Source organism: Rhinatrema bivittatum, chromosome 4 (assembly GCF_901001135.1).
Source record: "Rhinatrema bivittatum chromosome 4, aRhiBiv1.1, whole genome shotgun sequence".
NCBI classification, from domain to species: domain Eukaryota; kingdom Metazoa; phylum Chordata; class Amphibia; order Gymnophiona; family Rhinatrematidae; genus Rhinatrema; species Rhinatrema bivittatum.
In genome coordinates, this window is record NC_042618.1 from 230660678 (window position 1) to 230684185 (window position 23508).

At 44.2% G+C, this 23508-nt stretch overlaps 1 protein-coding gene across 18 annotated transcripts in view; it reads right to left on the bottom strand.

The window, feature by feature from the left end:
* CACNA1C (calcium voltage-gated channel subunit alpha1 C) overlaps nucleotides 1-23508 on the bottom strand; it is a 1539476-nt gene that overhangs the window by 19457 nt on the left and 1496511 nt on the right. For all 18 annotated transcript variants that reach the window (XM_029599882.1, XM_029599881.1, XM_029599874.1 and 15 more), the window contains 2 exons: nucleotides 4948-5069; nucleotides 2556-2656 (listed from right to left, as the gene is read on the bottom strand). In XM_029599882.1, coding sequence (XP_029455742.1) covers nucleotides 2556-2656; nucleotides 4948-5069 — 223 coding nt within the window. The remainder of the gene's footprint in view (nucleotides 1-2555; nucleotides 2657-4947; nucleotides 5070-23508) is intronic.

Here is a 23508-nt window from a genome sequence, read left to right on the forward strand (position 1 = left end):
CTTTGGGGCCTCACAGCATCTGCTGGTGCACCCCGTCCCCGGCACCGTGCATTGATGGGGACCAGTGCCGATACTTGGCCTGGTCTTCCCTGATACCGAGGCAGATGACAAGGAACCCAATGTGCTCTGCCTGAGGAAATTGACAGTGGTTGGTCTCCAGCACCCTTATCTGCCGATGGAACTGATAGTCCCATTTATGTTGATGGCACAGTGTCTATCAGTGTGGTTCCGAGGTCCATCAATGTTGATGCCGCCAATGCTGATGGCTCAGTTTTCCTCAACCCAAAAAGCTGTTCCATCTTGTCATGATGAAGACAATGTCCCTTCGGGGTCATCTGTGCGAATAAGCAGCAACCCCGGACATCATGCGATGTCCCCAGGCAGAGGACACTTCTTTTGGGGGTCCGTAATTGACATGGTCCTTGGGCATCGCCAAAATCCAGATGTGACCATGACAGGACAAAATAAAAGGGATGCAAAATCAAAATCAATGGAGCGGACATTGATGGCCGGTGGGCACTGAGGCACCGCCGTTGTTGGGGAATTGACCGCAAAAAGAAACTTACTGATAAACAATGAAAACCCTGACTAGGAACGGTATTAGGGATGAACCGAGAGGGACCTTGTGTCGAACATCGAAAAAAAACGCAAAAAATTAAAAAAAGAAGTTTCCTAACACTAGGCCAAAAAGGCCCAAATTAGAGCTCACAAACCGTGATGATGCAGCTCCATGGAAAAAAAAGAGACTGGAGAGGAACCCCCACATAGATGCATGGTATAGAGCATGCTGGGCCACATAAGGCCAGATAACTTTTATATCTGCTCTGAAGTGGGTCTAAAATTATCTGAAATTTGGCTAGGTTAGCCAGATAACTAAACTCCTCCCAGAAACACTCCCTGAATGCCTCTTGTTTATCCAGCTAATGACTCATCCAAATAAAATCTAGATGGATAAGTGGCTCAATATTCAAAAATTTGCCGTTTAGATGGATAACTTGTGAGTTATTCATCTAAATGGCTTTGAATATTGACCTTGTCATTTATATGATGTATTTTTTTTTGTATGTGTTAAGATTATGTATGATTGTATTGTGGACCCACCTAGAATCTCAGATAGGCAGGAAAGAAATATTTGTAAAATAAAATAAATGCCTAAATCTTATGGATCCACTGACCTTTTATATTGGAATTGTTAAAGTTCACCATTTAGAGGGCAATGTCAGAGCACACTGTAAATAGCAATTTACCTGGTAACATAGTAGATGATGGTAGAAAAAGAGCAAATTGGTCAATTTGGTCTGTCTGGTTGATATTTGTCCACTTTGGGTAGATGATCATTCCTGTCTACAACCTAACCACCAGCTCTTGTCTGAATACTGCCCTCCTCTGCTCAGAGAAAAGTACCACACAAACTTCCGTGGCATGCGGACTTTTAGCCAGCTTAAACAAAATAATCCCGGTGGTTGTGTTTAGGATGGAGGGAGGAAAATGGTGTGCATGTGTTCAGTTTTTTGACTGAACATGTGCCCAAACAGCAGACACAGAGTATACGTGTCCTTTGTACACACAGATTTTACGCTCACTGGTTCTCAAAGTGAAACCAGCCAGGTAGTTTCTCTTTGAAAAGAAGCTACAAAGTCCATGTGGCCTATTGCAAATTACCCTTCCCCACGCATTAAAGTGAATCTGTTTATTATTTGATTCAACACACAGTAGATTTCTGTAGCTGAACTGCTGGAAACTGATTTGTAATTTGGAATGAGTGGCTGGCTCCCGCTAGTTCATCTCCCTGCATATACATTTTATGATTGATGTCGGAGGCTTCATGTTTGTTTTATGGGCCTCATCTGTTTTCTCTTTTGCCGATTCTTTTTATTTTTGTTTGTTTTTGTGTTTTGTAATTGATTTGATATAAGGAAGCTTCCCAACCCTGTTCTGGGGACCCCATAGCCAGGCAGGTTTTCAGGATATCTGCAATGAATGTGAATGAGATTAACTAGCATACGCTGGGTTTCCCATGCATGCAAATTTCTCTCCTGCATATTCATTGTAGATATCCTGAAGCTATGGGGTCCCCAGGACAGGTATGGGAAGTCCTGGGCTAGGATGAGGCACATACCCTAAGATAAAGGGCCGTATGTGTGGCTTGCCTCTTGCCATCCAGGCTTTAGATTTCTTTCAAATAGCTCAGGAATAAAGCTTCAGCCTTTAATTCGCTGCTCCATGTCCACTTGTGCCTGCCCTGAATGCAGTTCTGTGTTTTGATGCTTCTTGTTGTGAGTTTTTTTTTTTTTTTTTAGAAATCTTCCTTAAAGAGCTAGCATGCAGACATCCTTTTTACAAAAGACTAAAAGGCAGCGTACAGTGAACCAGAAACCTGATGTTTTCTTCTTCTCATCTTACATAAATTAAGAATCATCTGAATGACAATTTTTAAATCCTCTTGCCCAGGTTGGGCAGGGGAGTGGCAAAAGTGAGCCCGTACCACAAATCGAAAGCAACTCCTAGTCAAAACCTCACACTCGATGAACGAACGCTGCAAGGTGACGGATTACCTGCTGGTGCACTAGGTGTAGCTGTGGCAGCACGGCCTTCTGGGAGGACTCCTGGTTTCTCTGCCTTTTCAAACACTCTAGGTGGAAGGATGCTCTTCGTCCTACAAAGAAAATCACACAGAAACGTGACCTACGTTTCCCTTCACTGGCGCAAACGGTGGAGTCTGGGGCTGAGCTCTCCTGGTTAGAATGAAAGAAATGTTAACCCAGGCCAGTGCATGCCATGAACACCGGCACGATTCTTGCGAAGCCATTCTAAGGGGACGTAATGAAGAAGGGTTGCTCTGCGCCCCATGCGGTTACACAGCGTTTGTGGGTAACGAACGGGATTCTAGGACTGGCCTCTTTTCTCTTTAAGGTAACTTTCAAACAGCCGCGCGGGTGTGTATATGTAATCATGTACGCTGGCTTACGTGAATGGACGCAGCCATTTTATAATGTGCGTATGGTATAAAATTGGCAGTAAGCGTGTACATGTACACACGGTTTTATATGGGCGCGCGCAAATGCTGGCTTTACCGCGTAAGCGTGGAGATTTTATTACGTGCGCCGATGCAATTACCAGTTTCCCCCAGTCCGTTCCCAGTTCGTCCAGGTAAAGGGTAGGACTTCCTAACCTGCCTAATTAACCTGCCTCCCTTTTACCCCCCAGCCCTTCAATCCTCGCTAATTAGCCTTGTTTTTTTAATTACCCCAATCCACAGCAGAAGTGAAGATATGCGGATACAGACCCCAGCGCACACTTGCATGCGTAAATAGTTCAGCGCTGTTTTAATGCTAAAATCCAGGAATGCCCATGGCCCGCCTCTTTTTTCCCCCCAAAATTTTGTGCGCGTGCCGAGAGATAGGTGCTAACTTACACGTTTTAAAAAATCCGCGCAGCGTGCCCGGGCCCAAGAGACGTGCATATCTCCTGGCTTTGGCATGCGCCGAGCTCTTAAAATTTACCCCTTCATGCACAGCTGATTCTCCTTCGTTCATTCTCATTTGCTGCAATGGTACAGAACTGTGGCTTTCCAGCGTGGCCACTGTTTTTCTAATTTTTTTAGCTATTAGTTGGATAACATTATTTAGCTAGTGTTGAATACCAGCTGGATAAATTTAAGCCATGCTCCCTGAACGAGTCCCCTGTGCCACCTCTTTTTCTCTGGCTAAATTTTAGCAAGGTAATGATTTGGCTGGTGAATGAGGGGACATTTTTAAATGCGGCGTTTTGTTCAGCTCATTCCAAAAGTTAGCCGAGCGAATGCTTTCAATATTGATCTCAGGGCAGGGAAAGTGAGGCATTAAGGAAATGGGAACTGTCCGAACTAAGAATAATTCAGGTCAATTTTTTCCACTTCCTTCTACCATGTTCATTCAAGACATGTTTTTTTTTTCCAGGCTTTAGGATCCATCTTAAGAGATTCTGAAGGTTCACAAACGGACGTCAGAAGCTGTGGAGGCTGTGGCTCGCTGCTGCCGTTAACACTGGCATTGCCAGTGGTGTGGCGGAAAACCTGCTGGGTGGTGCAGGAAGGCTTTGGGTTGCTCAGCAGATGCTGGTGGACCTGCTGGTGTTAGGAGAGGCACGTGCATTTCAGCCTGCCACCACGTAATCACTGGTGAACTGGAGCTGCCGCGATGGGGTACACACACACTGGTCCATTTTGGATGGTGAGCGTCTTCTGAGAAGGAGTTAAGCGCCTTGATTCAGTTTGCCACAAGTTTAAAAACAAATATTTATTTGGATTTCATAATCAAACTCAAAGTGAGTTACATTCAGGTAAAGGTTGGTATTTCCCTGCCCCCTGTAAGGGACAGAAAGCTTACCGTCTAAGGTGCCTATTTACTGAAGGTTTTCTCCCATTATATCTCTATGGGAAAAATGCTTAGTAAAGAGGGCCCTAAGTTTTGAGGATGAAATGGCTTGCCCAAGGTCACAAGCAGCATCAATAGGAGAAGTGAGATTTGAACCCTGGCTTCCCTGGTTTTCAGCCCACTGGTCTAACCACTAGGCTGCTCTTCCACAGTGAGTGGGTCTCTGAAGCTAGGGGTGCACCCAAAGGCCTTCTGTTTTTCTGGGCTTCAAAGTGTGAATATTTCAGAATACTCAGATTTGGCCAAATAGCAACAGTTGTGAAAATAAGATAGCTGAGAAATACCCATGGTGGCCAAAAAGATATTTAGCGCAGCTGAGAAAAAAAATGTTCAGGGTGTGCAGGAGGAGGAGCAGCCGATGCTCCATCCACAGACCAGCCCACAAAGGGTTATCTACTTTGCAGCTTTTATTCTCCTTGCAGAGCCCTCAGGCTCAAATATATTTATTCCTGCCTGTGGCTGCATTATCTCTGAAAAATCCCTCACTGTCTCTCGGGCATTTATTCTATATATTAAAAAAAAAAAAGTTTACCTAATGATGCTGAACGAAGAAAACCCTTCCTTGGAGAGTGGCAGCTCCCTTCTCCTCTGTCATCTTGTTGGTGTTCGTTAGATGGTGTCAGTTGTCTGTTTTCATCGTCCTGGTATGACAGCCTGAAGGGGAACACAAAAGATGTATGAATGGTGCTTTGTTTTGCACGCCTCCCTCTGTTTAATCATCCAGTGAAAATATAAGTGTATTTTTAAGGGATCATTTCCAAGAGAAATTAAAATATAGGATTGCGATTTACCCGATGAAGTTTTGGCATCCAAAGGAATACGACGAGTGAGGTTATCAAATTTGCAGATGACACAAAATTATTCAGAGTAGTTAAATCACAAGCAGATTGAGATAAATTGCAGGATGACCTTGCGAGACTGGAAGTCTGGGCATCCAAATGGCAGATGAAATTTAATGTGGACAAGTGCAAGGTGATGCATATAGGGAAAAATAACCCTTGCTGTAGTTACATGATGTTAGGTTCCATATTAGGAGCTACCACCCAGCTCAGTGTGTAGTCAAAAAAGCAAACAGAATGCTAGGAATTATTAGGAAGGGAATGGTGAGTACAATGGAAAATGTCATAATGCCTCTGTATTGCTCAATGGTGAGACCGCACCTTGAATACTGTGTATAATTCTGGTTGTGGCATCTCAAAAAGGAAATAGTTGTACCGGAGAAGGTACAGAGAAGAGTGACCAAAATGATAAAGGAGATGGAACAGCTCCCCTATGAGGAAAGTCTAAAAAGTTAGGGCTGTTCAACTTGGAGAAGAGATAGGCTGAGGGGGGATATGATAGAAGTCTTTAAAATCATGAAAGGTCTAGAACGGGTAGATGTAAATTGGTTATTTACACTTTTGGATACTAGAAGGACTAGGAGACACTCCATGAAACTAGCAAGTAGCACATTTAAAACTAATTGGAGAAAATTCTATTTCACTCATCGCACAATTAAGCTCTGGAATTTGTTGCCAGAGGATGTGGTTAGTGCAGTTAGTGTAGCTGGGTTTATAAAAGGTTTGGATAAGTTCTTGGAGGAGAAGTCCATTAAATGCTATTAATCAAGTCGATTTGGGGAATGGCCTCTGCTATTACTGGCATCAGTAACATGGGATCTTTTGTGTTTGGGCACTTGCCAGGTTCTTGTAGCCTGGTTTGGCCACTGTTGGAAACAGGATGCTGGGCTTGATGGACCCTTGGTCTGACCCAGCATGGCAATTTCTTATGTTCTTAATATAGGCCAATGTTTCTCAAGCTTCCCCCCCCGACTAGTCTGGTTTTCTGGATATCCACATCGAATATGGATGTGACAGGTTTGCATGTGCTATCTCCGTTACAAACAAATCTTTTGCATGAATATTTCATTTTCTTGTGGATATCCTGAGAACCAGACTGATCATGAGGTAGTCCAGGCTTGAGAAACACTGCTATAGACTGCTTTTTAATAAGACAGGTTCTCTAACTACTTAACATTAAAGAGAGAAGGAAGTCAATATTCAAAAGCTTTTTTGCGCATAACTTTGGAGTTACATGCACAAAAGCTGTATTTTGAATATTTCCCTCTGCCAAATGCGTAAATGTTGTGCCCACAAAATTTATCCATACAAAAAGGGATGTCAATGAAGGCATTCTGGGGAAAGGACTCAACTTTACCTGGTGTGCACACATATTCAGCACTTTCCGGGTAAAGTTACTAGCATATGCCTGGTCTGGAAAAATAGCAGATCTAACTTTATCCAAGTATATTCAGCTGGCAAGTTGTATGCGTAAATCCTGCCGAATATATGATACAAGTTACATGCATAACATTACCTGCATACATTTTTGTTTGCTATGTCACTGAATTATTCACTTCTTAGATTGATTTCAAAGGGGTTTATTCAAATAACTTTTTGAATTACCCAGATAAACCCCAAAATTTGAATATCTTGGCCACTTATCCAGATAAATTTTATCTGGCTAAGTCATTAACTGGATGCAATTTATACGGATATATTCCAGGGTGAAGTTCACTTATAGGAAAATTGGTTCTTACCTGCTAATTTTCATTCTTGTAGTATCACAGATCAGTCCAGACTCCTGGGTTTGGAGACAGATAAAGTTTTGCAGGCACTGCTTCTTAACCCAGTGTGCCACCTGCATCTCTTCAGTATTAATTAGTACCCAAGCATAAAACGCTTTAACAAAAAACAATCAACCAATTAATTTTACTTTATTCCCCAGAACGAGCAGAGGACAAGGAAATTTGCTAGTCAATTTATAAACATTCGTAAAAGGACTAATAAGAAACCTGTGCCATTCTTCAGAAATAAAAAAAAATATTAAAGAAGACAGATCGAGCGGACTCTCTAAAACCCCTCTCCATTACCGGACGAGACTCTGGACTGATCTGTGGTACTACAGGAAAGAAAATTAGCAGATAAGAACCAATTTTCCTTTCCCTGTACATACTCAGATCAGTTCAGACTCCTGGCTTCCCTAACCGGGGTGGGACTGTGAGATTCGCACTTGAATAACACTTTCACCGAAACTGCCGACGTCCAGGGCCTGGACGTCCAATCAGTAGTGCCTGGCAAAGGTATGTAAGGACTTCCAAGTAGCTGCCCTGCAAATCTCTTGTGGCGACACGAGCTGACATTCCGCCCAGGAGGCTGCCTGGGAATAGGTAGAATGAGCCCTTAACCTCTCCGGGATAGAACGACTGCGACAGATATATTATGCAGCACCAATAGTCTCTTTCAACCAATTCACAATCATGACCTTCGACACCTTTTGACCCTTTTTTGCACCACTCCATAGTACAAACAGGTGATTCGACTTCCTGAAACTGATAGTGGCTTCTAGATACTGTAACAATGCCCTCCTCACATCCAAGCGACTTAATTCCTTGGCATGAGGTGTATCAATCTCTAGATTTGGAAAGGCCGGAAACTCTACTGCATGGCTTATGTGAAAGGCTGAAAATACCTTCGTCACAAAAGATGGAAACGTCCACAGGGAAACCCCATAATCCAAAATCCGCAAAAAGGGTTCCCTACATGATAGGGCTTGAAGTTCAGAAACTCTTCTGGCCGAACAAACTGCGACCAAGAAAACTACCTTCAGAGTCAAATCTTTCATAGTGGCTCTCTTAAGAGGCTCAAACGGAGCTTCACACATGCCCTTGAGGACCAAATTAAGGCTCCAGGAAGGCCACACCTTACGTATGGAGGGATGCAAATGCTTCACTCTGTGGAGAAACCGTACCATCTGGATGCACCACCAAAGCTCCATGTACCTTGCCCCACAAGCAGCCCAAGGCTGACACCTGCACCCTGAGGGAGCTGAAAGACAAACCTTTCGTTAGGCCTTTCTGTACAAAGACAGAATCTAAATTAAAATAATATTGCTGGTTAACTAGCAATCCAAAGTTAAAAACAAAAACTAGCTGGCCTGCCAGACCAGTACCCCATCCATCCCACTGAAACAAATGTTGGCATTGTGCTTGATCCCCCTTCTTCCAAGGTCCCCAAAATATCCCAAAAAAGGCAGCAGGTCTATAGGCCTGAAAAGCCTTCCCGCCCCCTGAATTCACTAAAAAGATCTTGGAGGTATCTGAAACCCACCATCCTCCCATAAGCCCAAACCTAACCCTCCTGCCCTACCCACCTCCAAATGCCTTACCTCCGCCGGGAGCTCAGCACATGCGTCCAGCTCCTGGTGAATCCAGCCTAAGCTACCACTGTCTCTGTCCGAATATTTGGACAGACAAATGAGTGTGCCTCACAGAAAGCAGGCAAAAGCAAGAGGTTGCGGCAGATGCACTACAAGGCGAGGACCCACCCAAGTGCTCGCTAGCACAATTTCATAGACTTTGCAAGTGCTGGCTCCAGCCCAAGGCAAGAAGTGCTGCTCCCATTACGGAACTCGTTTTGCCTGGGATGGGCCTTCTTCCCTTCCTGCTATTGTTTTGATCCTTGAGTTACTTTGCATTCCTGGTAAAGGAAATGTGGGAAGAGCAGGGTACTAAAGTCTCAAAATGTGTCCCAATATGTCCTTGAGCTCTGGGAGTGATTGGACATTTTGGGAAGGTTTGTTCAGGAGGATTTGCTACATATATGTAAATGGTCCGAGGGAGGTATTAGAATCACAAATCCTGACTTCATATCTACTAGCTAGATGGTGGAGTAATGCTACTGCTGCCCACAGCCCAGTGTATACTCTTGAAAGGTAGCAAGAGCTGTTGGAGGTCCTCTTTTGTGAAAGAGAAGTAGATTATGAAGCTGCCCAACTAAGGATAAAGAAGGAAAATGCAGAAAAACCTGCTCCTCATCCAATAAAACTGAAAAGAGAAATATGTAAGGACCACTCTATGGCACTGTATGAGGAGTGAAAGTAAGCAGACCAGATGGGCCATACACCCTAGCTGATCTCTGGCTTTTCTCTCACTTCTTCACAACCAGCGATCCTCTGTGCTTATCCCTGTCAGGAACAACAGATCTTGAAACAGCAACTCTAGATCCAGGACTCCATCAGAGAGCCACAGGAGCAGTGGAAACCAGGGAGATATGTGTTCTCTGGTTCTCGTAGGGCAGATTTCCAAGGAAATCTCATTGGCCCAGACAGGAAATGCTCTTCGTTGGTCACTATATTTAAATCCGGGCCCTGCAAGGATTCATCACTGGAACAAAGGAATTCTGAAATCTTCCTTCCAAGACTCTGTGCCTGGTCATGGCCTACTGGGACCTTGTTCCTGTGCTTCCAGTGTTTGTCTGCTTTACTGTTTGGCCTTACACCTCAGATGGCTTTCTATTCCTGTGGTCTTGGCTTCTTTTGCATTGCTGCCTTCTTCCTTGGATCTAGACTGAAGAGCAAGGGGTTCAGGCCCTCAGGCATATGTGGTCTGAAGGCTCTTTGCCTGCTTCTGCAATCTGTACACAGATACCTGGATGCTTTCTGGAATTCTGTTACTTTTTTTTATATCCGCTGCCTCGACTGGGCTTGCCATTTCTGTGAAGAAATTCTTCTGAGTCTACCCCCCCCCCCCCCCCCACCTTCCCTTGGAGCCACATATCATGACCTCTTGCTCTAGAGCACATTCTCCTCTGAAAAAAGATTTGCTTCTTGTGCACTATTTATACCTTTGAATGTCTCTACTGTTTCCTCCTGCCTCTCCTCTCCTCATGGTATACATTCTTAGATCCTTAAGTCTCCTCTTACAGGAATGGAGTCATGTCCTCAAGGAGTATAAACAGCACCATTGGATGTTTTTATAAACGAGCAATTGACAAGGGATCCACGGCTTCAGCTGAAGATGATGTCTCATTTCAATGATGTTTTTCCCTTATTAAACACAATATTGACACAGAGCTAGACATAAAAATTAGATCCTGGTCATATCAGATCTCTGCAAATAGAAAGGGATACAAAACATGCTGAGGTTGGGGATAACAAGAGAAATAGAATAGTGAATGATGTAGCCCTGTTATCCTGATCCCTAAACTGGATGGCACAGTGAGATTCTGTATTGATTTCAGGGAAGTCAGAATTATCTAAGCTTGATATCTACCCTATGCTCAGGGTTGTTGAGCTTAGGGTTAATCAATTTTTTTCTCAACTCTAGAGCTAGTGAAAGGGTATTAGCAAATTCCCCTGATGGCACAGCCTATACCCCCAATGGCTTTGTTCACTTCATTGGTATTATATTAGTTTCCAATAATGCTCTTTGGCTTATGTAGAGACTCCCTAGGTCTCCACTGTTATTTGTCCCTAGCTCAGGCCATGGGTTAGGATGTAGGAATGAGGTGGGGAAGACCATCCCTGACAAGCACCTACAATGAGGCTGCTTGGATTGGTCAGGCCTGCCTGTATAAAAGCAGGCAGAGCAGGAAATCGGTGTGGGAGTTTTCAGTTAGTCTTGAAAAGTGAGGAGTGTGCTGTTTGGAGTTTCCCCAGTCTTAAATATTAGGCTCCAAGGCCTGGTACCTGGAAGAGGTGAAGAGGCAAATCCCTGTCTAGCACCCAACTGGTCTGGAAGGGGTTGTCTCAGAGAGAGGAGAAACAGATTGTTGTGGAGTTTTGTTTTTGTGGATAGACTCTGTTCTTGCCTCTGAAAGGATGGAGGAGGTCTGGAAAAGAGCTATGGTTCCCTGCCTACCATACAAGGAGGTTACAGCAATATCTTACTATCAGAGAATTGAATTGTATTTTCGGAAAATACTTTATTGGTTTAGTTCTGTTGGGAGGATCTTTTTTCCAACATTCCTGCACAGGAGACGAAGCTGAGGAGGACAGTATTTGTTGCTTTTGGGACACTCTACCAGAGAGGTCCTCAGGAGACAAAGGAGAGCCAGGAGACGTAGTACCGCCACTAGGGTCCTGGTTTCCATCACCTGAAGAAAAGGCTATCCTAGTGCCTTGCCATTCTGAATGGCATTCACATACAGGACTTGGAATGAGGCTGGTTTTTTTTTCACAACTGGATATGGAAGATTAAATAAGAAGGTTCCTGTGATTTGTTTGGAAGATTTGGTTGCGGTAAAGCTTTTCGGAACACCCCTCACGAGTGTCCTGTGAGTCCTTTGGTGTTAGGTTTAGAGGCTGAGTATAGAACGAAGCCAGCTAAAAGTGAGTACACCTGAGAGTAAAAAAGAGAGAGATGAACGAGAAAGAGACTTTATTTCCTCCTTGCTATATCTTGGGCCCTGGAGGTTTATCCTCCCCCACTCGAAGAACCTATGCCCCAGAGTTGAAAGGATTGGTGAAAGTGAACTTGGACTTAGCCTCGGAACAGAGTGTGTCCCTGCACACTGAATTAGGGGGCTACACTTATATAGGATTTCAGCCTTGTTTCAGTGTCCCATCAACCTGTTCTGAGAACCCATTTATGTTTAATTTATTTATTTATGGGCCACTTAAACCAAACCAAGGCCCTAGACAGCATACAAGTCAACATTCATAATTCAATCAATAGGAAACAGACAAAAACACTGAATACAAAATCAGTAATCAAACCTAGATAACTGCAGCTGTCCTCTGCTGATAGGAGAACAGGCTATAGGAAAGTCTTGGCCATTTTCCTAAAAGTTTTGTGACCGTCCATCAGGTGGAATTTCTGGGGCAAAGTGTTCCCCAGCACCGGTGCTGTAATAGAGAATGCCCGCTTCCTTGTGTCCATTAGTCTCGCCTGCTTGTTGGGGGACACCCAACAAGCCCCTCTGTGCAGAGCGCAATGCTCTACCTGGATTATAAAGAATATGTGGTGGCATATCTAGATGAATATAGTTATCTTCAGAAAAGGTTTGGGAGGCAGAGAGGGACAAGATGGTGGCATCAAGTGAGGACGTTTAAGGCTGCTTTTTATCCTTCCTCGGTTTCTTGTTTATTGTTTCCTTAATGCTGCCAAAAAGGAAAGGAAAAGTGAAAGTCTTTCCCTTTATCCCCTCACCTTGGATATTCAGCAATTGATTACCTCCTTCATGTCCTCCGGAGCTGCGATGACTGGGGGGGAGGGGGGATTTCCCCGTTGCGAGCTGCATCGAGGGAGCGTTGCATTCGCCGGGGAAGACGTTTCCCTCAGCTCCCTGGATGTGCTTCTTCCTACGGCTGAGAGAGGATGACCTCACAGCTGCGTTGGAGGCAGAGAGGACCTGCTGTGAGAGCGGGGAAGCATGGATAAAGCTGTTTAATTATTATTTTCTTCTAACTTCCTGTCTGTGAGTGGCATTGATGTGGGGAATCTTCAGACGCTATCTCTCCAAACATGCCAACTCTCTCTTCTGGATGAGTGTCAACTATCCCCAGTTAAGCCAGCCGTACTAGTAACTTTGGAGGCATTATGGGAGCTGACGGCAAGTGTTGGCATCTCCATAAAGGAATGCATTGCTAAGGTTGATTCACTATCCACACATCTAGAGCCTGCAGTTAAAAACCATGATGCACAGATAATGGGTATTCACACTAAAAGCTAGTCTATGGAGCCTGACATTAAAGATATTCGCTCTTTTGATGTTTCGGTTGCAAAAGACAGTTTTTCTTTATCTTGCAGGATAGAAGTGACTGAAAACTGAAAAAGGCATTTCAATTTAAGATTTGTTAACTTCCCCAAAATTATGGGGGAGTTTCCCTTCTTTACTTTGAGAAAGTATTTTCTTGAAATTTTGTTCATTCCTGAAGACCAAGTTTCTTCTATCAATAAAGCCTTCTTCCTTCCTACCTTCCCTCGTCCAACTGCACTTATATCTGGTCAGTCTCCGGCTGGTGCAGATCTTTTCAATGATGGCTCTTTTAGAAACCTTGGAACCTAAAGTGATTGAACATCGTACTCTTTTGGCTTCTTTTGTTAGCCAGAAAGATATAGGGAAAATCATGAAGTTTTATTTTCGTAACACTGATAGCAAACCCTAACAAATATGCTCTGGGGAAAGCTGAAATAAAGTACTTGGGGTATTCCTTAGGGATGTGCCAAGGGCCTCTGGAGGTGTGCGGTTCCCGGTGCGCGCACATGGATATGCTGATTTTATAACATGCACGTATATGTTATAAAATTGGATGGCTGAGTGCACATATGCGCCAGATTTTACAATTCGCGTGCACAAGTGCGGGTGGCGTGCTCAACCTTTGAAATTTCCACGCAGCGATGCAATCGGGCCTTCCCCAGTTCCCTCCCAGTCCGCTCCCTTCTTCCCTATCCCTCTACCTAAACTTCCTCCCTCTTCCTCTCTCCTCCCCACCCCCTAAGCCCTACTGATCTAGCTATTTGATTTTTGTTTCGCAACTTACTTCAGGCCCGGAGCTGAAGTAAACTGCCTGTACCGGCCAGCTGCCGGGGCGAGATTCATCAAGACAGCTTACAATGGCGCTATCCAGGCCCACCTCACTCCTCCCCGCCCCCTGGCCCGCCCCTTTGAAGAGGCCCGGCACTTGTGCACGTTCCGGCGTTTACACGAATGGCCGAGCCCCTTTGAAAATTTGTGCGGCACGCACAAGGCCCAGCCACACGCGTAAACCCCAGGATTTACATGTGCAGGCCTTTTAAAATCTGCCCCTAAGTTTTTACCTGATTCAATGGAGGTTGTAAAATTATAATCAGATCTGGCCTTCAGGAGACAGTTATACAATGTGTTAGAAAGATGGAGAAACCAGAAGTAAGACTCAAAACTGTTTCTTACAGGAGAAGTGCAGTTAGGACCTGAAATAACAGTGGAACCTACCCACATATGAGAAGGAAGAGGGAAGAGCTTATGAGCATAGCGATGGGGTAAGAAATAGAGAACTGAGCAAGAAGAAGGATAAGCAAGAGAAGGAGTGGTAATATCTGAAAAATGTATGCATGCAGTGACAGGATATTTATTTAAGGTGTTTTGTATACTGACATTCGGTTTCACCATCAGAACGGTTTACAGTAATCGTGAAAAACAAAGATTATATAAACATTATCGTAGCTTATTGTCTTGGGATTTGTGGGTTAATTATCCCTTACAGTGTGTTCTAATAAAGGCATAGGCTGGGGTTGATAAATAAGGTGGAAGGGAGGGTGGTGGTGATATAGTTAGGTCTGTAACAGCAGGAAATACATAATAGGTTGCTAGAATTACGATATGAGGTTAGTTTCACAGTGTCTTAGAGATTCAGAAGGTGGACGTTGTTTTTGTTAGTTGGGAGATGGAGAATTCTTCATGGTGCATTTTTGTTGATCGAGAGATGGAGAAATCTTCATGATGTTGGGTTGTGTAGTGTTTGGTCGTGTGGTCAATTGAGTGAATTTGAGTAGGCTCTGGTGAAAAGCCAGGTTTTCAAATCTTTCTTTGAAGGTTTTGAGGATTGGATATGGAGTTACGGGTGCACAGACAATACTAGCTTTGGAGTGTTTGCACCATACCAGGGCATGGCAGACTGTACAGTGGCTACAAGGGGAATAGGGTGATTAGCTAAAGAAATTAAACCAGAATTCATAGAGAGATGCAAAGGTGAACAGATCAAGCAATCAGAGATGTTCAGTTGCCGAACTGATTCAGACAGTAAGTTCAGAACTGTATTAGTAAACATGATGTCAGACTGGACTATGGAATGCTTACGGTGTCCCAGGATAAGATATCCCTTTTCATCATAACATGTAGTATTGGTAAAGGATTCTAAACTTATGCAGACAAGGTTAAAGCGACTTGCCCAAGATCACAAGGAGCAACAGTAGGACTTCAACCTTGGTCTCCCTGGTTCATTGCCCACTGCTCTAATAGCTTTAATAGGTACTAGGTAGGTGGGAGGGCTAGGATAGGGATGGGAATGAGAGAGAGAATGAGGACATCTTTAACGACTTTGACAACAAAGGGGGGCAGTGCACTTGGAGGTGTTTGGGGGTAGGGGTACAATCCAATAGATCTCTCTTTTTTACATTAAGTGGATCAGTTTTGGGCCACTAGGCCTGTGCATACCAACATAAGAACATTAGATATGCCAAACTGGGTCAGACGAAGGCTCCATCAAGCCCAGTATCCTGTTTTCAGCAGTGGCCGATCCAAGTCACAAGTACCTGGCAAGTACGCAAACATTAAATAGATCTCAAGCGACTATTGCTTATTAATTAATTAATAGCAGTTTATGGATTTATCCTCTAGGAACTTATCCAAACGTTTTTTAAACCCAGTTACACTAACTTCTATAACCACATCCTCTGGCAATGAATTCCAGAGCTCAACAATGAGGTGAGTAAAAAAGAATTTTCTTTGATTTGTTTTAAATGAGCTACTTGCTAATTTCATGGAGTGCCCCTTGGTCCTTCTATTATCTGAGAGAGTAAGTAACCAATTTACATTAACTTGTTCAAGTCCTTTCATGATTTTGTAGACCTCTATCATCTCCCCCCTCAGTCATCTCTTCTACCAGTTTTTTTTAGAAAGCCTATAGTTACTTAACCAGCTATATTCTTTTGAATACAGCTGGTTAAGACTAAAGTTATCCATCCACACAAGGCCAGATAACTTTAGACTGTTTCTAGATAAGTTTAGAGTTAGTGGAAAAACTTATTTGGCTAACTTCTAATATCGGAGTTAGCCAGATAAGTTATTTGGCTAACTCAAGCCCATACCAGAATGCCCCTAAAATGCCCGTTATTATAATCTGGTATGGTTGTGGATCCTGGATTGTAGTGAGAGCTGACTCCACCCACAGGGAGGAGCCCTGTGAGGACTCACTTCGATAGGCGTGGCCTCAGCTGAGACAGACACAGAATTAAGAGACTTTATTAGACTGGAACATGGGTAATACCCCCAGAGTAGAATGAAGACACAGTCCAGAGTAGTAGGGTTGCTCAATGATGATATCCCGGGTAGTGGCACGCAGCGCGGGGTACGCCGAGAATCAGTGAGTAGTAGTTCAGAGAGGTGCAGGAGGTCAGCAGAGCAAGGTAGATGACGGTACTCACGCCAAAGTGTAGAAGAAGGTAGCTGAGATGAGCACGGTAGTTGCCCAAGACAAGGTGGTAGAAATGAGAAGCGTACTCACAAGGCTGAACTAGGCAGGATACCAAACCAGGAAAGATGGAATCTCCAGGCAGGAAGGCCCTCCGAGGAGCGGATAGCCAGAACGTGACAAGGCCCCCGAGGAGCGGGTACCTAAAGCGTTCTAAGTCCAGGAGTTCAGGAACCAGTTCAGGGTAGTAAAGCGAAGCATCTCCAAGAGGCGTGGAATAAGCAGGAAGGAAGTCCTTGCTAACTAGTAGGAAGCATAGGCTGGATGGATTAAATACACTGGCGGGTGACGCATTGCGGAGGGGACGCCCCCGAGGTTCCCGCCATGACGTGAATAAGAGAGGGCCTGGCGCGCACGCATGCCCTATGTAATCCCTGATTCAAGATGGTGGATGGGGACGCCGGGGAAGGCGGTATTTGCAGGCTGAGGCTGCCATGGCTCTGAGAATCGCTGGTGCAGGGAAAAGAGAAGTGAACAGCAGAGGTCGCAGTTGTCTGCGACCGACAGGCACAACACCCCTTTGTCTAAATTTTAGCAGGATAACAAATTATCTGTCTAAAGGTTAGCTGGATAAGTACTGGGGATAGTTAAAACAACTCACCATTTAGCTGGATAATGTGTGAGATATCCAGAAAAGTGACTTTGAATATTGGCCTCAGTATGTTCTGAATTTGGTCTATGGGTATATTTCTAGGAACTGTGGAGAACTTGGATTGTTTGGGGTCTCAGTATCTCTAAAAACCATCAGGGGATAACTTGTGAGTACTTACCCAGATGCAAGTGGGAAGCCAATTGGTGGATGGGAGGCTGTTAATACAGGGGCATGTACACAAGTGTAGGTGGGCCTGGGCAGTGCTTGGCAGGATTCTCTAAGTGGCCAAAGGATTAACCTTGAGTGTAAGGGATAGTGCTAAGGCGTTACATGGCAGACCTTGTTCTCTAGTGTGTGGTTCAAAGTGATAAGAACATAAGAAAATGCCATACTGGGTCAGACCAAGGGTCCATCAAGCCCAGCATCCTGTTTCCAACAGTGGCCAATCCAGGCCATAAGAACCTGGCAAGTACCCAAAAACTAAGTCTATTCCATGTTACCATTGCTAATGTCAGTGGCTATTCTCTAAGTGAACTTAATAGCAGGTAATGGACTTCTCCTCCAAGAACTTATCCAATCCTTTTTTAAACACAGCTATACTAACTGCACTGACCACATCCTCTGGTAACAAATTCCAGAGTTTAATTGTGCGTTGAGTAAAAAAGAACTTTCTCCGATTAGTTTTAAATGTGCCCCATGCTAACTTCATGGAGTGCCCCCTAGTCTTTCTACTATCCGAAAGAGTAAATAACCGATTCACATCTACCCATTCTAGACCTCTCATGATTTTAAACACCTCTATCATATCCCCCCTCAGTCGTCTCTTCTCCAAGCTGAAAAGTCCTAACCTCTTTAGTCTTTCCTCGTAGGGAAGTTGTTCCATTCCCCTTATCATTTTGGTAGCCCTTCTCTGTACCTTCTCCATCGCAATTATATCTTTTTTGAGATGCGGTGACCAGAATTGTACACAGTATTCAAGGTGCGGTCTCACCATGGAGCGATACAGAGGCATTATGACATTTTCTGTTTTATTCACCATTCCCTTTCTAATAATTCCCAACATTCTGTTTGCTTTTTTGACTGCCGCAGCACACTGAACCGACGATTTCAATGTGTTATCCACTATGACACCTAGATCTCTTTCTTGGGTTGTAGCACCTAATATGGAACCCAACATTGTGTAATTATAGCATGGGTTATTTTTCCCTATATGCATCACCTTGCACTTATCCACATTAAATTTCATCTGCCATTTGGATGCCCAATTTTCCAGTCTCACAAGGTCTTCCTGCAATTTATCACAATCTGCTTGTGATTTAACTACTCTGAACAATTTTGTGTCATCTGCAAATTTGATTATCTCACTCGTCGTATTTCTTTCCAGATCATTTATAAATATATTGAAAAGTAAGGGTCCCAATACAGATCCCTGAGGCACTCCACTGTCCACTCCCTTCCACTGAGAAAATTGTCCATTTAATCCTACTCTCTGTTTCCTGTCTTTTAGCCAGTTTGCAATCCATGAAAGGACATCGCCACCTATCCCATGACTTTTTACTTTTCCTAGAAGCCTCTCATGAGGAACTTTGTCAAACGCCTTCTGAAAATCCAAGTATACTATATCTACCGGTTCACCTTTATCCACATGTTTATTAACTCCTTCAAAAAAGTGAAGCAGATTTGACAGGCAAAACTTGCCCTGGGTAAAGCCATGCTGTCTTTGTTCCATTAAACCATGTCTTTCTATATGTTCTATGATTTTGATGTTTAGAACACTTTCCACTATTTTTCCTGGCACTGAAGTCAGGCTATGTGGTCTGTAGTTTCCCGGATTGCCCCTGGAGCCCTTTTTATATATTGGGGTTGCATTTGCTATCCTCCAGTCTTCAGGTACAATGGATGATTTTAATAGGTCTGAAATTTCATTTTTTAGTTCCTTCAGAACTCTGGGGTGTATACCATCCGGTCCGGGTGATTTACTACTCTTCAGTTTGTCAAGCAGGCCTACCACATCTTCTAGGTTCACCGTGATTTGATTCAGTCCATCTGAATCTTTACCCATGAAAACCTTCTCCATTACGGGTACCTCCCCAACATCCTCTTCAGTAAACACCGAAGCAAAGAAATAATTTAATCTTTCCGCGATGGCCTTATCTTCTCTAAGTGCCCCTTTAACCCCTCGATCATCTAACAGTCCAATTGACTCCCTCACAGGCTTTCTGCTTCGGATATATTTTAAAAAGTTTTTACTGTGAGTTTTTGCCTCTACAGCTAACTTCTTTTCAAATTCTCTCTTAGCCTGTCTTATCAATGTTTTACATTTAACTTGCCAACGTTTATGCTTTATCCTATTTTCTTCTGTTGGATCCTTCTTCCAATTTTTGAATGAAGATCTTTTGGCTAAAATAGCTTCTTTCACCTCCCCTTTTAACCATGCCGGTAATCATTTTGCCTTCTTTCCACCTTTCTTAATGTGTGGAATACATCTGGACTGTGCTTCTAGAATGGTATTTTTTAACAATGACCACGCCTCTTGGACATTTTTTACTTTTGTAGCTGCTACTTTCAGTTTTTTTCTAACAATTTTTCTCATTTTATCAAAGTTTCCTTTTTGAAAGTTTAGCACGAGAGCTGTGGATTTGCACACTGATCCTCTTCCAGTCATTAAATCAAATTTGATCATATTATGATCACTATTGCCAAGCAGCCCCACCACCGTTACCTCTCTCACCAAGTCCTGTGCTCCACTGAGAATTAGATCTAAAATTGCTCCCTCTCTCGTCGGTTCCTGAACCAATTGCTCCATAAAGCTATCATTTATTCCATCCAGGAACTTTATCTCTCTAGCGTGACCCGATGATACATTTACCCAGTCAATATTGGGGTAACTGAAGTCTCCCATTATTACTGCACTACCAATTTGGTTAGTTTCCCTAATTTCTCTTAGCATTTCACTGTCCGTCTCACCATCTTGACCAGGTGGATGGTAGAATACCCCTATCACTATAGTCTTCCCCGACACACAAAGGATTTCTACCCATAAAGATTCAATTTTGTATTTAGTCTCATGCAGGATGTTTATCCTGTTGGACTGTATGCCATCCCGGACATAAAGCGCCACACCTCCTCCCGAGTGCTCCTCTCTGTCATTGCGATATAATTTGTACCCCGGTATAGCACTGTCCCATTGGTTATCCTCTTTCCACCATGTCTCTGAGATGCCAATTAAGTCTATGTCATCATTCACTGCTATACATTCTAATTCTCCCATCTTACTTCTTAGACTTCTGGCATTAACATACAAACATTTCAAAGTTTGTTTTTTGTTTTCATTCTGCTTTTTAATTGATAGGGATAAGTTTGAATTTTTTAGCTCAGGTGAGTTTTTAGTTACAGGCACTTGGACTGCTTTTCTAATTATTGGAACCTCACTGTTGAGAGGTCAGCAATCACTGGACACAGGGCAGTGAACAACTGGAACAGCAACAGGGTTCCATTCAATTTTTTTTTGGTAGAGTTAGGAGATTAGCTGCATGCTCATAGAGTTCAACAGCATGATTATGGCAGACATCTGCATGCCAATGGTGGACAGCATTAATCAGCATGCTTGTCCAAACCCCATAGTATCTGGATGTCCACAGTGACCAGGAACTTCTGAACATCCTGAGTTCCACTCTTGGCGGGAGACCAGACCCCATAATGGCACAGGCTTGGGAACTGGCAGGGCCTGATGTCACATTGGCCAAAATCCAGCAGATCTGCATGCAATTGCATCAGGAAGAGTAAGAGGCTCAATGGAAGAGAGAAGACCAGGAAGACTGATGGCAGTAAGAAGAAATGGATACAAAATTTCAGCTGCAGAAAACAAAGATGAAAATGGCTGGCATCTAAGACTCCAGTCCATCCTCAGAACAGAAAACTGAATATGGACATTACATATACAGTGGACCCTTGACTTATGAACTCAATTTGTTCCAGAGGGCTGGTTGTAACTCAAGTTGGTTGTAAGTCAAGACAATTTTTTCCATAAGGAATAATGGAAATACCCATAATGCGTTCCGAACCTCCGAAAGCACCCCTTACCTAACATTTTCATAATAACAAAGGGTTGTATAATGTGCGTAATTACCAGAAACACCTATAATTTTCCTGGTGCTCTCACCAAAAAGTTATAAAATGTGCCTAGCTTACCAGAAACAACAATTTCATACTGAACTCACCATTCAAGTTGACATCTTTGGCTTGCAGGAAGGGAGGAGGGGGAGGATTCCCCCCTCCCCACCCCCACAGAGCACATCTCTGGCCCCCAAACACTCATTTCCCCCTCCCAGCATACTCATTCCTCCCCTCCTGATACCTTGCTGTAGCCAGCTGAGTGCTACACTCCCTTTCTGCTGCTGCACAGAAGCTTCCTTGGTCACCAATGATGCTGTTGCTTGCTGCAATGCCGTACCGGGTCTGCCTATTTGCTCCTGTGAACATTTGCAGCTCTGGGTGCGCCTGAGATGGACAGGCCTCATCGGCAGCAGCAGCCAATCACTGCAACAGCAGAGTAGAAGTCCCACCTACCAAGCCCAAATAAACGCGATTGACAGGAAAAAATGCCCAATTAGAAGCAACTGCACGCATGAGCGGATACACATGGCCTTGGCCGGCATTCAGGTTGTAACTCAAGACTTTGGTTGTAACTCAAAACTAAAATTTTGGTTGTAATACAAGTTGTTTGTATGTCAAGCCGGTTGTAACTCGAGGGTCCACTGTAAATATTATATCTATCTATCTATCTATTATACACATAAAACATATTTATAGGGGTCAATATTCAGTGGCATTTAACTGAATAACTCACAAGTTCTCTGGCTAAAAGTCGACTTTTCAATATTTCTCCCACTTAACCAGCTGAGGTTTAGATGGATAACTCATTATCTGACTAAAGGTTAGCCTGATAATGTAGGGGCATTCTGGTGGCATTCCAGGGCAGAGTTATGTTAGCTGGATAAATTATCTGTCTAACTCTAGTTGTAACATAGAGTAGACCTAAAGATAGCTAGATAAACTTTCCATCTATCTTTAAGATAGCCTGCTATATTAGGGATGTGAATCGTTTTTTGACGATTTAAAATATCGTCCGATATATTTTAAATCGTCAAAAATCGTTAGAGGCGCGATACAATAGGAATTCCCCCGATTTATCGTCAAAAATCGTAAATCGGGGGAGGGGGGAGGGGAAGGGGGAGGGCGGGAAAACCGGCACACTAAAACAACCCTAAAACTCACCCCGACCCTTTAAAATAAATCCCCCACCCTCCCGAACCCCCCCAAAATGTTTAAATTACCTGGGGTCCAGTGGGGGGGGTCCCAGTGTGATCTTCCACTCTCGGGCCACGGCTGCGTTAATAGAAATGGCGCCGGTGCTACCTTTGCCCTGTCATATGACAGGGCAAAGGTAGCACCGGCGCCATTTTGGTTCCAGTCCCCTGACGTCACGAGCGCAGGAGATCGCTCCCAGACCCCCGCTGGACCCCCAGGGACTTTTGGCCAGCTTGGGGGGGCCTCCTGACCCCCACAAGACTTGCCAAAAGTCCAGCGGGGGTCCGGGAGCGACCTCCTGCACTCGGGCTGTATTGCAAAATGGCGCCGGCCGTATGGCCGTATTGCTGTATTGCAAAATGGCACCGGCCGTATGGCTGTATGGCCGGCGCCATTTTGCAATGCGGCCCGAGTGCAGGAGGTCGCTCCTGGACCCCCGCAGGACTTTTGGCAAGTCTTGTGGGGGTCAGGAGGCCCCCCCAAGCTGGCCAAAAGTCCCTGGGGGTCCAGCGGGGGTCTGGGAGTGATCTCCTGCGCTTGTGACGTCGGGGGACAGGAACCAAAATGGCGCCGTCGCCATTTCTATTAACACAGCCGTGGCCCGAGAGTGGAAGATCACACTGGGACCCCCCCCACTGGACCCCAGGTAATTTAAAACATTTTGGGGGGGTTCAGGAGGGTGGGGGATTTATTTTAAAGGGTCGGGGTGGGTTTTAGGGTTGTTTTAGTGTGCCGGTTTTCCCGCCCTCCCCCGATTTACGATTTAAACGATTTTAAAAAAAACAAAACCACGACGATCAGATTCCCTCCCCCCCCAGCCAAAATCGATCGTTAAGACGATCGATCACACGATTCACATCTCTATGCTATATCAATAGTATGGTTGCATCACTGAATATCCCTCAAGTTATCCAGATAAATTTATTCAGCTAACTTTGCTATCCGGCCAGTGACTATTACCCTCATAGCTAACAGTGCTCCGGTGGAGCGCACTATTAGCCCAGGTTTGGACGCGCGTTTTCGATGCGGTAGCTTTACCCCTTATACAGTAAGGGGTAATAGCGCATCGAAAACACACGTCCACCCCCTCAAAACTAATAGCGCCCGCAACATGCAAATGCATGTTGCGGGCGCTATTAGTTATTCCTGCGTGATACAGAAAGTAAAATGTGCAGCCAAGTCGCACATTTTACTTTCAAA